Here is a 15,738-nt window from a genome sequence, read left to right as displayed (position 1 = left end):
CAGTGAACACCCATGTTTCCAGATTTTGGTGAATTCCCACTATGTTCCAGGACCCTAGAAGCACTGTTCTAGGCACTTGTTGGAGACATAGGTAAATCATCAGGTACTTTGTTTGTACATACTTTTTTGAATTTGCAATGCCACTCACAGCATACTGAGCTGGAAGCGCAAGGTCTTCAGAGTCAACTCCCTTGCTATGATCATCAGAGTTCACAATGATTGAGGACTTAACTGCTCTCAGATATTTCATGTGTTGACAACCCTGTGAGGTAGGTACTCTTGTTATTTATACTTCACATATCAGGTAATTGAGACACAAAGAAGTCAGGTAACTTTCTCCGGGTCACACAGCTAGGAAATACTAGAACCAAAATTCAAACTCAAATTTATCAGACTTCAAAAGGCTGACCAAAGATAGGAAAGGACTTGCCAAAGGTCATTTTGCTGCAGCCTAGCTCTTCTGTCTGTAATTTGTGGGCATGTTTTGCTATGCCATGCTGCTCCTTCAGCTCACACTGTCCCATTCCTTCCAAACATTATTCTCATTTAGAAGCACTTTTCTTCCCAGATGAACCATGGATTCCTCCAGAGCAGAAATTGCATTATTTCTGTGTTGTCTCCTTCCTGAAGGGTTTGCCCAAGCTTTGCCTTCAGTAAGTAATGACCTGTGATGAGCTTCTTAGCTGTTTCTTGGAGCTTCCTGGAGCCATCCCCCAGTACTACTTGAGGCTCAGAGGTTGGGAGGAACCAGGATGTCGAATTTTGGGTAAGGGGTCATCTCACCACCTGCTTTCTGTTTTGTTCTCTACAACACAGATTGAAGATGGGGGCAAGGCAGCCTTGTCCCAGAAGATGAAAACCGGTGATGAACTGGTGAATATCAATGGCACTCCACTGTATGGATCCCGCCAAGAGGCCCTCATCCTCATCAAAGGCTCCTTCCGGATCCTCAAGCTGATAGTCAGGAGGTAAGGCACAGGGACCGCTGAGAGCACTTGGTTGGTACTAAAGAAAGCCTCAATACAGTTATGTCTCTTATCAGTATCATCAGAGAAAGAGGTGTTTCTCATAAACTGAATTTTGCAGACAGCTGAAGCAGAGTGGCATAGGAGAAAGGGTCTTTGGTTCAACTCATGACACTGCCACATATTACCCATGTTACCTTAGTTCACATCGATGGCACTACCCGTGTCATCTTGGTTAAACTTATTTCACATCTGCAAGACTTGGTCTCCCTATTTGCTACTGAGAGAACTAAATGACTCCATACACACCAAGAGCCTATCTAACCTGATGTTCTTCTGTACCCTTCATAACAGGCTGCCACTGCTCAATCACATAGATTTATTTCTTTTTCAAGTTTTTATTTAAATCAATGACACCTATTTAAAGAGACCCTACTACCAGCCATTATAGGCCTTCTGGAAGCTGTGGCAGCCTCTAAGATATAAACGCTGCCCTTAAGGAATATATAGTCTGATAGGGGAGAAAAGACACACGTGTGACAAATTAATTAGCGATACATTTTTGAAAAAAAGCAATAAAGGAGATTTCACAGGGTGAAGGGTGATTGTCAAGTGGATTGTTCAGACAGAACTTGCTACTATAATTCAAGAGAAAGTACTTCAGAAGAGATTGATAGGGTAAAAGTTCAGAGAGGAGGTGGAATTTGAGCTAAAGGTTAGGTAGAATTAGACAAATAAGACATCAGGAGGAGAAAGGCACTCAAGAGAAGTAGAGTGGCATAAGCAGAAGGAAGGTAAAGACATATTTGAGCATAGTTATGCTGTTGCTACTACATATCTGGTTGTTGGTAAATTTTCCATATGGCTTCTCTTTCATTTTGCTGCTGTATCTTTGCTCTGTACTACTGGAGCTCATACTTCTCCCTTCTATTAGTTTCCTGCATCCTGTATACATGTCTGAGTTTCTCCATCTTAATTATTTTTATTAAAAATATTTTAAGCCATCTTCCCATCATCATACTTCCCCTTCTGGCTACTGCCCCATCTTTCTCCTTTTGTTAATACTTAGTCTTTTAAAAGAAGAGTGTGTACTCACCACCTTCATCTACAGTTTGGCTTTCCACCCACCGCAGTCCGAATTGTGCCTCTAGAACCCCACTGAAACTACTCTGTCAAAAGCTACATATTACTTCCTAATTGTCAAAGTGAATGGATTATTTTCAGTCTTTATCATGTGTGACTGGCATATGACATTTGACATTGTTGCTCTGGATTATGTCCTCCTTGGTGAAATTCTCCTTTCTTGCTTGCACGACACATTTTCTTGTTCTTTTCCTACCTCTCAGCTCATTTTTTAAATATTTCTTTTTATTTCAAGTTTTTATTTAAATTCCAATTAGTTAACATATATGGTAAAATTGGTTTAGGCATAGAACTTGGTGATTCATCACTTACATACAACACCCAGCACTCATCACAAGTGCCCTCCTTAATACTCATCACCCACTTAGCCCATCCCCTGGCCACCTCCCTACATCAACTCTCAGTTTGTTCTTTACAGTTAAGAGTCTCTCATGGTTTGCTTTTTTTTTTTTTAGAATTTCTTTCAAGAGTAATCAGATTTTTTTAACTTAAATTCAAGTTAGTTAACATACAATATAATCTTGGCTTCTTGACTAGAACCCGGTGATTCATCTCTTACATATGACTCCCAGTGCTCATCCCAAAAAGTTCCCTCCTTAATGGCCATCACCCATTTAACCCATCCCCCCACCCCATCTCCAGCAATCCTCAGTTTGTTCTCTGTATTTAAAAGTCTCTTATGTCTTGTCATCTTCTCTGTTTGACTGATGAATGGATAAAGATGTGGTACAAGGGATACAGGAGTACTGATGCATAGGGGCACTTGTACCCCATTGTTTATAGCAGCACTCTCAACAATAGCCAAATTATGGAAAGAGCCTAAATTTCCATCAACTGATGAATGGATAAAGAAATTGTGGTTTATATACACAATGGAGTACTACATGGCAATGAGAAAGAATGAAATATGGCCCTTTGTAGCAACGTGGATGGAACTGGAGAGTGTGATGCTAAGTGAAATAAGCCATACAGAGAAAGACAGATACCATATGTTTTCACTCTTATGTGGATCTTGAGAAACTTAACAGAAACCCATGGAGGAGGGGAAGGAAAAAAAAAAAGAGGTTAGAGTGGGAAAGAGCCAAAGCATAAGAGACTCTTAAAAACTGAGAACAAACTGAGGGTTGATGGGGGGTGGGAGGGAGGGGAGGGTGGGTGATGGGTATTGAGGAGGGCACCTTTTGGGATGAGCACTGGGTGTTGTATGGAAACCAATTTGACAATAAATTTCATACATTGAAAAAATAAATAAAATAAATACATGAATCACTTGTTTAAAAAAATGATGTGGTGGGGCGCCTGGGTGGCGCAGTCGGTTAGGCGTCCGACTTCAGCCAGGTCACGATCTCGCGGTCTGTGAGTTCGAGCCCCGCGTCGGGCTCTGGGCTGATGGCTCAGAGCCTGGAGCCTGTTTCTGATTCTGTGTCTCCCTCTCTCTCTGCCCCTCCCTCGTTCATGCTCTGTCTCTCTCTGTCCCAAAAATAAATAAAAACGTTGGAAAAAAATTAAAAATAAAATAAAAAATAAAAAAAATAAAAAAATGATGTGGTATATATATATGTATATATATATAATGAAATACTATTTGACAATGAAAAATAATGAAATCTTGCCATTTGCAACAACTTGGATGGAACTCGAGTGTATTATGCTAAGCTAAATAAGTCAGCCATAGAAAGACAGATATCATATGATTTCACTCACATGTAGAATTTGATAAACTCAACAGATGAACATAGCGGGAGAAATCATTTGCTTTTTAACACCAGGCTCCTCTACTACCTGATCTTCCTCTGATCATCCATTAAATGTTGGTGTTTTCTCTAGTTCCACTCTTTCTAACTTCATTAATATACCATGGAAAACCTCACTCAGTTATAGAGCTTCAATTATCATTTATATGTATCTGTGACTATATCTCTTGATCCCCAGACCCATATAGTCAACTGCCTACCAGACATCTATACTTAAATGTCTCAAAAGCATTTCAAGCACAATATGCTCAAAACCTAACATATAATCTTCTCCTCCCAAGCCCCTTATCTCTGTGCCTGGGATCAACTATGCCCTCAACCAAACCAGAAACACAGAAGCCATCTGTAATTCTTCCACTGTTCTCATGCTCTACATCCAAGTGATTTATCTTGAGGGAATAAGAGAGAAAGGGTTTTAAGTTAGTAAGGGTGAGGTTACATAGGATCCCATTGATTTATTGGATAACTTGCTGGTACCTAAGATTAAGCTATCCCTGCTCACATACCTGGATAGGAAGGGACATGTTAATAAATGCCTTACACAACAGACACATTGTTACTGATTCAGTCTTGAATTGGTCAGGATTTACGTTTTAGATAAGGCTTCTTGGAGAGGTCACTTGGTAGTTTTTCCTTTAGAGTCAGATCCATGTATGGCACTGCCTAGTTCCATCACGTGGGAAATAATAGTTCCTATATAATGGCACTGTTGTGATGATTATATAAGGCAATTTATATAAAATGCCTTTCATGTAGTGAATTCTCAAGGAATCTCATTCCCATTCCTTTCCCTGGGGTATAAAAGAAGGATAATTGGAGTAACTAAGCATTATTAAATAAGGAGGACATCAGAACTCTAGTGTGCTTTGCAGCCTAACCTTCAAAGCACAAAATTCACAGGGAAATCATTAGGGGTGACAAAGATGTGAACATGAAATAGAGGTCCCTGTGAGATACTGGTTATACACAGATACCAGCACTTGGAGGGAGTGTAGATACCATCCATGGTGGCTTCTGAGTCAGTCCTAAAAATGAGAGTATCTGGGTGTGTCACCTACTCAATCTCTCCTGGTGAGCTCCATGTTCTCTTTGTTCCTGCTGTAGCAACATCTCAGGAATGGTTGTAATCCTGGCTTTGGAGATAGTAGGGCCCTTTGGTTTTCATGGTGTGGCAGGTCCTATGGCTCCCAGAACCTACTCTGTCTACCCTTTCAGCCTCCCATCTCAGCCGCCTATTGGAGGAGGGGCTCAACGACATAATTTATTAGGTGATGCTGCCCTCTTGTGGAAAACTGAACCTTCATGTATGGATTACCCCAGGAATGGTATAGGGCATTTATTTATTCCCCCTTTCTTAGTCCAAATGATTTCTTGGATTTATGAAGGAACTCTTAGCACATAAAAGAAATGGTATCTCCTTGAGATTTAATATTTAGCCTAGTGTTTTATACTAAAGTAGAAAAACTTTGGTTTGAGTAAGCAATCAACTGGCAAAGATTCAACACTCAGCTTTAGGTCTGTACTTGAGCCCTTTGGGATGAATATAATGAGAAAGAAGAACTTTAGAAAATGGCCTATTTTACCTCCTTCTAATCAGTCCATTTTCCAAATAAGGCCAAATAAATTTTCCAAATAAATGACCATGTCATTTATCTATTTGGAAACAAAACAAAACAGGAACAATAACCATATAATCATGTTGGTCCCAAAAGATTTATTTTGCATTTATATTTATATCCTTATATTTAAGTATTTTATATTCATGAGACATATTTTTACATCCAAATATTTAAATAAATAACTATTGGCAATACAAGAAGAAAACTTACAGAAATGTCTTTATGGAAGACTTCCCACAATTTAGCTATGACATATAGAGTAAGTAAAAATAAGTACTTAGAATATATGAAAAACATAATTCATCAGATTTAATTAGTACCAAAAATTATATTTGATGGACAGTGAATATACCCTCTTTTCAAATATCCAGAGAACATTTTTTAAATGATCATATGGTATACAACAAAGAAAATCTTTGCATACTGTTACAAGTAGAAATCATACTTGCCCTGTTCTCTGATGATAATGTAAAACTTCTACAAATTTAGAAACAAAGCTAAACAAAAGTCTTCCATTGCTATAATATTTCAGAACACATTTATATGCAAGTACTAGACAAAAGAAACACTAGCTTCTAGTGACTAATAAAAAATAACAAAAATGAGATCAGGACTTATAAAAACTTTGAGAGCAATATTCAGAAGTAAATTCATAACCTTAAATATTTCATTATTAAAAATGAAGAATGAAATTACATGATTAAGAATCCAATATAATATTAAGCCAAGGGCTATGTTGTTTTTATGGGGAGATGAATTAAGTAGATAAGCCTCCAGCAAATTTAATTAAGAAAACAAAGATAAATTATAAATAAAATTTAAATGATAAATGGAATATAACAGCAAATGCAAAGAAGTTTTCTTAAATTATAGGAAACTACTGTAATTTTACCTCAATAAATTTGAAAATCTCACCAAGTTTGAAATATAAAATGTTAAACACCAAGCATTAGTAAGAAATTCAAAACTTAAATGGGCCTGCAACTGTAGAAACCTTGAAAACAATTATCAAAGAGAAAGTACCAACAATACTTTAGGGCCACATGTTTTTTTCTTCACATTTTCTAGGAATAGCCAATTCTATAACAGTATTATAGAATTGTTATAGAACACTGTTATAGAAATGAAAATCTTACAGAGTTATTCACATTGATTTTGAAACTAGCATCATTCTAATACCAATATCTGATGGACGGTTCCAAAAAGAATATTCTCTTCAGGTTGTAAGCTTAGATACAAAACCTATAAATGAATTTTATCAAATCTATTTCAATAAAATTGCACAATAACAATTCATAGCAAATGTTAAAAGGTAATTTTTAAGGTAAAAATCTTAACTTATAATGATATAAAAATGAACATATGTTAAAGATTTTATTGAGGAAATTGTAAGGTGTTACAACGAGCTCAAAGGATAAGTCAAAAAAGCACAAATTTAATTTAAAACAACAATAGACCAGAATAACCAATTAGGAGCTATAAGGAGAAATATATTCCATTCATGATAGCAACCAAACACAAAAAATTCTTAGGAATGGCCTTAAGAATAAATATGTATAACAGAAAGAGGATGTATATGGTAAAAATTATAGAACTATACAGAATGAGAAAATGTGTATAAGTAATTTGTGATCATGTGGGTAAAGTCTCAGGGCATTGTATTAAATGATAAAATATCCATTCATCAGTTGATGGACATTTAGGCTCTTTCCATAATTTGGCTATTGTTGAGAGTGCTGCTATAAACATTGGGGTACAAGTGCCCCTATGCATCAGTGCTCCTGTATCCCTTGGATAAATTCCTAGCAGTGCTATTGCTGGGTCATAGGGTAGGTCTATTTTTAATTTTCTGAGGAACCTCCACACTGCTTTCCAGAGCGGCTGCACCAATTTGCATTCCCACCAACAGTGCAAGAGGGTTCCCGTTTCTCCACATCCTCTCCAGCATCTATAGTCTCCTGATTTGTTCATTTTGGCCACTCTGACTGGCGTGAGGTGATATCTGAGTGTGGTTTTGATTTCTATTTCCCTGATAAGGAGCGATGTTGAACATCTTTTCATGTGCCTGTTGGCCATCCGGATGTCTTCTTTAGAGAAGTGTCTATTCGTGTTTTCTGCCCATTTCTTCACTGGGTTATTTGTTTTTCAGGTGTGGAGTTTGGTGAGCTCTTTATAGATTTTGGATACTAGCCCTTTGTCCATGGGGGAGGGGAAGGGAAAAAAAAAAGAGGTTAGAGTGGGAGAGAGCCAAAGCATAAGAGACTGTTAAAAACTGAGAACAAACTGAGGGTTGGTGGGGGGTGGGAGGGAGGGGAGGGTGGATGATGGGTATTGAGGAGAGCACCTTTTGGGATGAGCACTGGGTGTTGTATGGAAACCAATTTGACAATAAATTTCATATATTAAAAATAAAATAAAATAAAATAAAATAAAATAAAATAAAATAAAGTAAAATAAAATAAAATAAATGATAAAATAAAAAAGCCAAGACACAATTTAATGGACAGTGTGTTCATATGCCCTGATTTAGGCATGCTCTCTATACACAACTTCCAAAGCATTATTCCTCCACCCTCATGCAGAATCTCTTCACTTTTGAAATCCAAATATGCAGGCTTTGGCATTTTCCTTTCCCTACCACTGGCATCTATCAGCCTCCAGGTCATTCTCCCACTTCCATTTTATACTTTGGCACCTGCTTCACCATCATCTTCCCTACCTCAATTCATACTGTCATACTGAAATATTTCATTGTCCTTGTAAAGGATCACAAACTTTAGTTTTATGAGTCTTTGATTATAACTTCAGCAATAAACTCTCTATAGCCGGAGCTTCCTCCTCTGACTGTACTATGGACCTTGCCAGTCTTTCAGTCAACATGTATTAATTGAATGTCTAACTTATGCTAGAATCTTGAGAATCAATCATGAATAACATAGGTATGGTCTCTGCTCTCATGGCCTCTGACACTTTCCAGTCTTTCTGACAGGGTTCCTTGAATCACAGGACAAAGAAAGTCAGTTGTGTCCCATTATCTTAGTATCCTCAAGGATGACACATAACTAGAAGCATTCTAGATGCATAAAAGAGAAGTTAACTTATTTCATACAATGGATGCTTTTGGGCTGTGATTCTTGCTGGTGAACATCACTTAAGAACAGATTATTAAAATGCAGATTATTGAGTACCACTAGAGACCTACTGACTCAAAACTCTGGGGCACGGTGCCAAGCAATGTGTTTTAACAAAGCTTTCCAGGTGAAAAGCATATAGTTTGAGAACGACTGCCTCAAGGCATTAAAGGATTAATTAAAGGATTTTCAGGAATCTGTTGTTAAAGACTAAATTCACCTTTCTGATAGCAATCTCTTCTCCTTCTCCTTCTCCATTCTCTTCACAGCTACTTTTTAATATCATCAAAGTCTCAAATATCATTTTCTCCTATTCTTCCAGTCTCCTATAATCACCATGGCCCATGACTCTCCTTACTCTACTCACTGAATCTGAGCATCTTCATTCATTCATGGTTTTAACTACCACCTCTGTGCTCATAACTGTATCTCTAGTTCTAATCTGTCCCCAAAATTCATATGTACAGTATCCTGGTAAAAATATCCATGGGAAAACCCAACAGTAAATGCATTGCAATGTGTACAAATCTGAATTCATTATCTAGCTTATAAAACTCTCCTTCCAATAGCATTTGGTGATACTTTCATCCACCTACTCATCTAAGTGAGAAACCCAAGTCGTTCTTGACTTCTTTCTCTCCTCACTAAGCCATGTTAATTTTACCTTCCAGATGCTTCTATAATTTATCCTCTTCTCATCATTTCCATTACTTTTGCCCTGGTTCAGGCCCTCATTATCTCACCCTTGGACTTTTTCAGTAGCCTCTCAGCTGTCTCAGACCTGTCTGCCAAAGTGTTGCCACAGAGATATATCTAAAATAGAGATTCAATTATATCAATCCCCTGCTGATAACTTGTCAGTGGTCGTCATTGCCCAAAGGCATGGTGTGTGTGTGTGTGCATGTGTGTGTGTGTGTGTGTGTGTGAGCCTATGGTATATATATACCCACCATGGTATATATATTTTATAGCTTCATCCCTACCCTTACCTACAACTTCATCTGGCATTCCTTATATTTTATTTTAGAGCAATAACATTGCCCAAGAATTTCATGCTGTTTATCAATTCTGTGACTGTGTTCATTCTCTGCTTTTTACTTGGAGCCTACTTTCCCCTTTCTCTGCTTACTTAATGCCTTCATATTAACATTCTTTAAGACTCAGCTCTGGGGTTAATGTTTATAGGATACTTTCTTTAATGCCTTGGGTTAAGTTAGGTGGCCTTCTTCTGACTCCCAGAGAACCATAGAACTCTAGCTTTTATCACATTGTATTGAAATAATTTGTTTCTGTATTAATCTTCCACATTAGACTAGACAGGGGTAGGCACACTTTAGCCCATGGGCTAATTCTGGCCCACTACCTGTTTTTGAGTGGTCTGCTAGCCATGAGTGTTTTTTAAAAATATATTTTTAAATGGTTGGGGAAAAAAAAACAAAAGAAAAATAGCATTTCATGACATATGAAAATTATATGAAAGTCAAATTTCAGTGTCCATAAATAAAGTTTTATTGGAACAAAACTATGCCTATTCAACAACAGCACAATTTAGTAGTTCTGATTGAAACTCTATGACCTGAAAAGCCTAAAAGTGCTTTTTTTGTGGGCCTCTACAGATAAAACATTTTGCCAACTCTTGGGGGCATGAGATAAGGCACTGCTTTGTATGTATTGTTGTATCCCTAGCATCTAATATATGTATGGCCCATTGGAAGGATTCAGAATTTTTTATTTATACATCTTGATATAGGGAAGCAGAGAATATAAGTAACTGGTCCACTTGGTAGTTATATTGTCATGGTCACCTGAACTGGCAGGTAAGATTGTATTCAGTCTCTTGTGAGTATGCTTATTTGTGACTCTTGTTTTTCAGTAACTGATCAGCTCTAGACATACTGATCAAAAAACAAACAAAAAATCTAGTTTTTGTCCTGAAAACCTGATGTCCAGATCTTAGATCAACATGAATATGAAAAGGAACTACCATATTTTGGGGCTTTGCCCAGTCTACCTGCCAACTTCCCTAGTTACCTCCCTCTGTTGTTTTCATTATACCCATGTGATCTACAATTAAATGGAAGCTGTTAAACTGTTAAAACTGATTAAAACTGTAATTATCCTGTTGTGTATTAATATACCAGGGATATGCTGCCTAACTAAAGCCAATAGGCATGTCCCAGCTCTGTGTCTTCCCACTGTTCCACTAAAGCCAGTGGGCATGACCTGGTCCTACAGTCTTGCTCTGCCTTGTTAAAGCCAGTGGACATGTGTAGTCCACACAGGAGAAACCCCTTGATCTCCTGGATATTATGGCCAGGGGCCTTGCATCTCTATGTCAATAGGACTGAAAAATTCAGAGACACAGTTCTTGGCAGGCTACCACTACCAGGGCATTGCACAGGCAGCAGGCACACCCTGAGTCTTCCCGTGAAAAAGGCCTATTTACTTGTCCTGGAGCTTCAACCTTAGGGATAGGTGTCAGGTTTCCCATACATATAGAGGCTAAGGAGATACTCTTAGGGAACATAGGCTGGGGAATGCCATATTTGCCTTGTTACACTTTGCTGGTACCCTCCAGAAAGGTGCTTGTACATTGTTCAGAGCCCTCATTTTTACAACTGTTGCCTAGGGGGAACCTCCAGATTGCTGGGACAGGCCAGCAAGGATTATGACTGCAGTCCCACATGTCTGTATATATTTGCATACATTAAAACCTGCTGCCTGAGGGGCTGACTTCCAATCAGCCTGAAACTAGGTGCTGATTGAGAGGACAGATCTTGGCATACCCTCAAAAACTGGCAACTATTAAGAATAAATCAGGCTAGTTAAATAATCACAAACATTTCAGAGACAACTAAAAGCAAGGGAAAAGTTAAATGTTAAGGTTTATCACCTACACAGGCTGCTCCTCTAAGGCTGGGAGATAGAGCTGTTTCACCTAATACAGAGAAACAAACAGACAGTCAAGCAAAATGAGGAAACAGAAAAATATGTTCCAAGCAAACTAACAAGATAAAACCTCAAAAAGAAATCTTAATAAAATAGAGATAAGTAATTTACTTGATAAAGAGCTTAAAGTAATAGTCATAAAGATGTTCACCAAACTTTAAAGAACAATGGATAAACACAAGAACTTCAACAAAGAGATAAAAAATATGAGAATGTACCAAAAAAGTCACAGAGCTGATATAGAGGACAAACTTATGGAGAATAATGAAGCAGAAAACAAGAGGGAGACTAAGGTTAAAGAGCACAACTTAAGAATTAGAGAAATCAGTCACTCATTAAAAAGGAACAACATCAGAATCATAGGGGTCCCAGGGAATGAAGAGAGAGAGAAAAGGGGGTAGAAGTGTTATGTGAGCAAATCATAGTGGAAAACTTTACTAACCAGGGGAAAGACACAGACATCAGAATCCAGGAAGCACAGAGGACTACCATAAGATTCAACCAAAAATGACCATCAAGGCATAACATAGTCAAATTCACAAAATACTCAGGCAAGGAAAGAATCATGAAAGCAGCAAGGGGGAAAAAAGCCCTTAACCTACAAGGGAAGACAGATCAGGTTTGCAGCAGACCTGTCCACAGAAACTTCACAGGCTACAAAACAGTGGCAGGATATATTCAATGTGCTGAATTAGAGAAAAATTTGCAGCCAAGAATTCTTTATCCAGCAAGCCTTCATTTAAAATAGAAGAGATAAAAATTTTCCCAAACAAAAATTAAAGGAGTTTGTGACCACTAAAGCAGCCCTGCAAGAAATTTTAAGGGGGACTCTCTGAGGGGAGAAAAGAAAAAAAGAAAACCAAAGGCAACAAAGAAAGAGAAGACCAGAGAAACCACCAGAAATTCCAACTCTACAGGCAATATAATGGCAATAAATTCATATCTTTCAGTACTCACTCTAAACGTCAATGGACTCAACCCTCCAATCAAAAGACATAGGGTAACAGAATGGATAAGAAAACAAGATACATCTATATGCTGTTTACAAGAGCCCACTTTAGAATTAAAGACACTTTCGGATTGAAAGTAAGGGGATGGAGAACCATCTCTCATGCTAATGGTCAACAAAAGCAAATCGAAGTAGCCATACTTATATATACAATCTAGAATTTGAAATAAAGACTGTCACAAGAAATGAAGAAGGGCATTATATCATAATTAAAGGGTCTATCCAGCAAGAAGACCTAACAATTATAAATATTTATGCTCCCAACGTAGAATATACCAAAATATATAAATCAATTAATTGCAAACATAAAGAAACTCATTGATAGTAATACCATAATAGTAGGGGACATCAACACTCCACTTACAGCAACGGACAGATCATCTATACAGAAAATCAACAAGGAAACAATGGCTTTGAATGACACACTGGACTGGATGGACTTAACAGATATATTCAGAACATTTCATCCTAAAGCAGCAGAATATACATTGTTCTCCAGTGCACATGGAACATTCTCCAGAATAGATCACATAATGGGACACATATCAGTTCTCAACAAATACAAAAAGATTGAGATCATATCGTGCATATTTACAGACCACAACACTATGAAACTCGAAATCAACCACAAGAAAAAATTTGGGAAGATAACAAATACTTGGAGACTAAAGACCATCCTACTGAAGAATGAATGGGCTAACCAAGAAGTTAAAGAGAAAATTAAAAAGTACATGGAAGCCAATGAAAATGATAACACCACAGCCCAAAACCACTGGGACACAGTGAAGGCGATCATAAGAGGGAAATATATAGCAATCCAGGACTTCCTAAAGAAGGAAGTAAGGTCCCAGATACACAACGTAAACTTATATCTTAAAGAGCTGGAAAAAGAACAGCAAATAAAACCCAAAACCCAAAAACTGATAAACCCCTAGCCAGTTTGATCAAAAAGAAAAAGGAAAGGACCCAAATAAATAAAATCAAGAATGAAAGAGGAGAGACCACAACCAACACAGCAGGAATACAAACAATAATAAGAGAATATTAGGAGCAATTATACACCAATAAAATGGGCATTCTGGAAGAAATGGACAAATCCCTAGAAACATATACACTACCAAAACTGAAACAGGAAGAAATATAAATTTTGAAAAGACCCAGAACCAGTAAGGAAGTTGAATTGGTAATCAAAAATCTCCCAAAAAACAAGAGTCGAGGGCCAGATGGCTTTCCAGGGGAATTCTACCAAACATTTAAAGAAGAGTTAGCACCTATTCTCTTGAAGGTGTTCCAAAAAACAGAAATGGAAGGAAAACTTCCAAACTCATTCTATTAAGCCATATTTACCTTGATTCCAAATCCAGACAAAGACCCCACTAAAAAGGAGAACTATAGACAAATTTCCCTGATGAACATGGATGCAAAAATCCTCAACAAAATATTAGCCAAACGGATGCAATAATACACTAAAAAAAATTATTCACCACGACCAAGTGGGATTTATACCTGGGATGCAGGGCTGGTTCAATATCCACAAAACAATTAATGTGATTCATCACATCAATAAAAGAAAGAACAAGGACCACATGATCCTCTTAATACATGCAGAGAAAGCATTTGACAAAATACAGCATCTTTCTTGATAGAAAAAAATCCTCAAGAAAGTAGGGATAGAAGGATCATACCTCGAGATCATAGAAGCCATTTTTGAAAGACCCAACACTAATATCATCCTCAGTGGGGAAAAACTGAGAGCTTTCCCCCAAGGTTAGGAACACGACAGAGATGTCCACTCTCACCACTGTTATTCAAAATAGTATTGAAGGCTTAGCCTCAGCAATCATAAAACACAAAGAAATAAAAGGCATCCAGATAGGCCAGGAGGAGGTCAAGTTTTAACTCTTCACAGGTGACATGATAGTCTATGTGGAAAACCCAAAAGAGTCCACCAAAAAGCGCTAGAACTGATCCATCAATTCAGCAATGTCACAGGGTATAAAATCAATGCACAGAAATTAGTTTCATTCCTATACACCAACAATGAAGCAACAGGAAGAGAAATCAAGGAATCTATCCCATTTACAATTGCACCAAAACTGATAAAATACCTAGGAATAAATCTAACCAAAGAGGTGAAAAATCTATACACTGAAAAGTATGGAGCTTATGAAAGAAATTGAAGAAGACACAAAAAAAATGGAAAAAAAGATTCCATGCTCCTGAATAGGAAGAGCAAATACTGTTAAAATGTCAATACTACCAAAATCAATCTACATATTCAATGCAATCCCTATCAAAATAACACCAGCATTCTTCACAGAGCTAAAACAAACTATCATAAATGTTGTATGGAACCAGAAAAGACCCCAAATAGCCAAAGCAATCTTAGAAAACCAAAGCTGGAATCTCAGACTTCAAGGTGTATCACAAAGACGTAATCATCAAGACATACTGGCACAAGAACAGACACTCAGATCAATGGAACAGAATAGAGAACTCAGAATTGGACCCACAAACGTATGGCCAACTAATCTTTGACAAAGCAGGTGAGAATATCGAATGGAATAAAGACAGTCTTTTCAGCAAGTGGTGCTGGGAAAACTGGAGAGCGACATTCAGAAAGATGAATATGGACCACTTCCTTACACCATACACAAAAATAAAGTCATAATGGATGAAAGATCTAAACGTAAGTTAGGAAGCCATCAAAATCCTCAAGGAGAAATCAGGTAAAAACCTCTTTGACCTTAGCCACAGCAACTTCTTACTCAACACGTCTCCAGAGGCAAAGGAAACAGAAGCAAAAATGAACTATTGGGACCTCATCAAAATAAAAACTTCTGCACAGCAATGGAAACAATCAGCAAAACTAAAAGGCAACAGGCAGAATGGGAGAAGATATTTGCAAATGACATATCAGATCAAGGGTTAGTATCCAAAATCTATAAAGAACTTATCAAACTCAACACCCAAAAAACAAATAATCCAGTGAAGAAATGGGAAAAAGAAATGAATAGACATTTCTCCAAAGAAGACATCCAGATGGCCAACTGACACATGAAAAAATGCTCAACATCACTCATCATCAGAGAAATACAAATCAAAACCATGAGATACCACCTCACACGTGTCATAATGGCTAACATTAACAACTTAGGCAACAACAGA

At 37.5% G+C, this 15,738-nt stretch overlaps 1 protein-coding gene across 1 annotated transcript in view; it reads left to right on the top strand.

The window, feature by feature from the left end:
- Positions 1–740: 740 nt before the first annotated feature.
- The window catches only part of SHROOM4 (shroom family member 4), a 134,732-nt gene continuing 119,734 nt past the window's right edge, over positions 741–15,738 (top strand). Inside the window, exon 1 of the mRNA XM_043570867.1 lies at positions 741–968. Coding sequence (XP_043426802.1) covers positions 853–968 — 116 coding nt within the window. The 5' untranslated portion in view covers positions 741–852. The remainder of the gene's footprint in view (positions 969–15,738) is intronic.

Source organism: Prionailurus bengalensis, chromosome X (genome assembly GCF_016509475.1).
Source record: "Prionailurus bengalensis isolate Pbe53 chromosome X, Fcat_Pben_1.1_paternal_pri, whole genome shotgun sequence".
Classification (NCBI taxonomy): Eukaryota; Metazoa; Chordata; class Mammalia; order Carnivora; family Felidae; genus Prionailurus; species Prionailurus bengalensis.
Note: the sequence above shows the minus strand (reverse complement) of the source record. Positions and strands in the feature narration are given on the sequence as shown.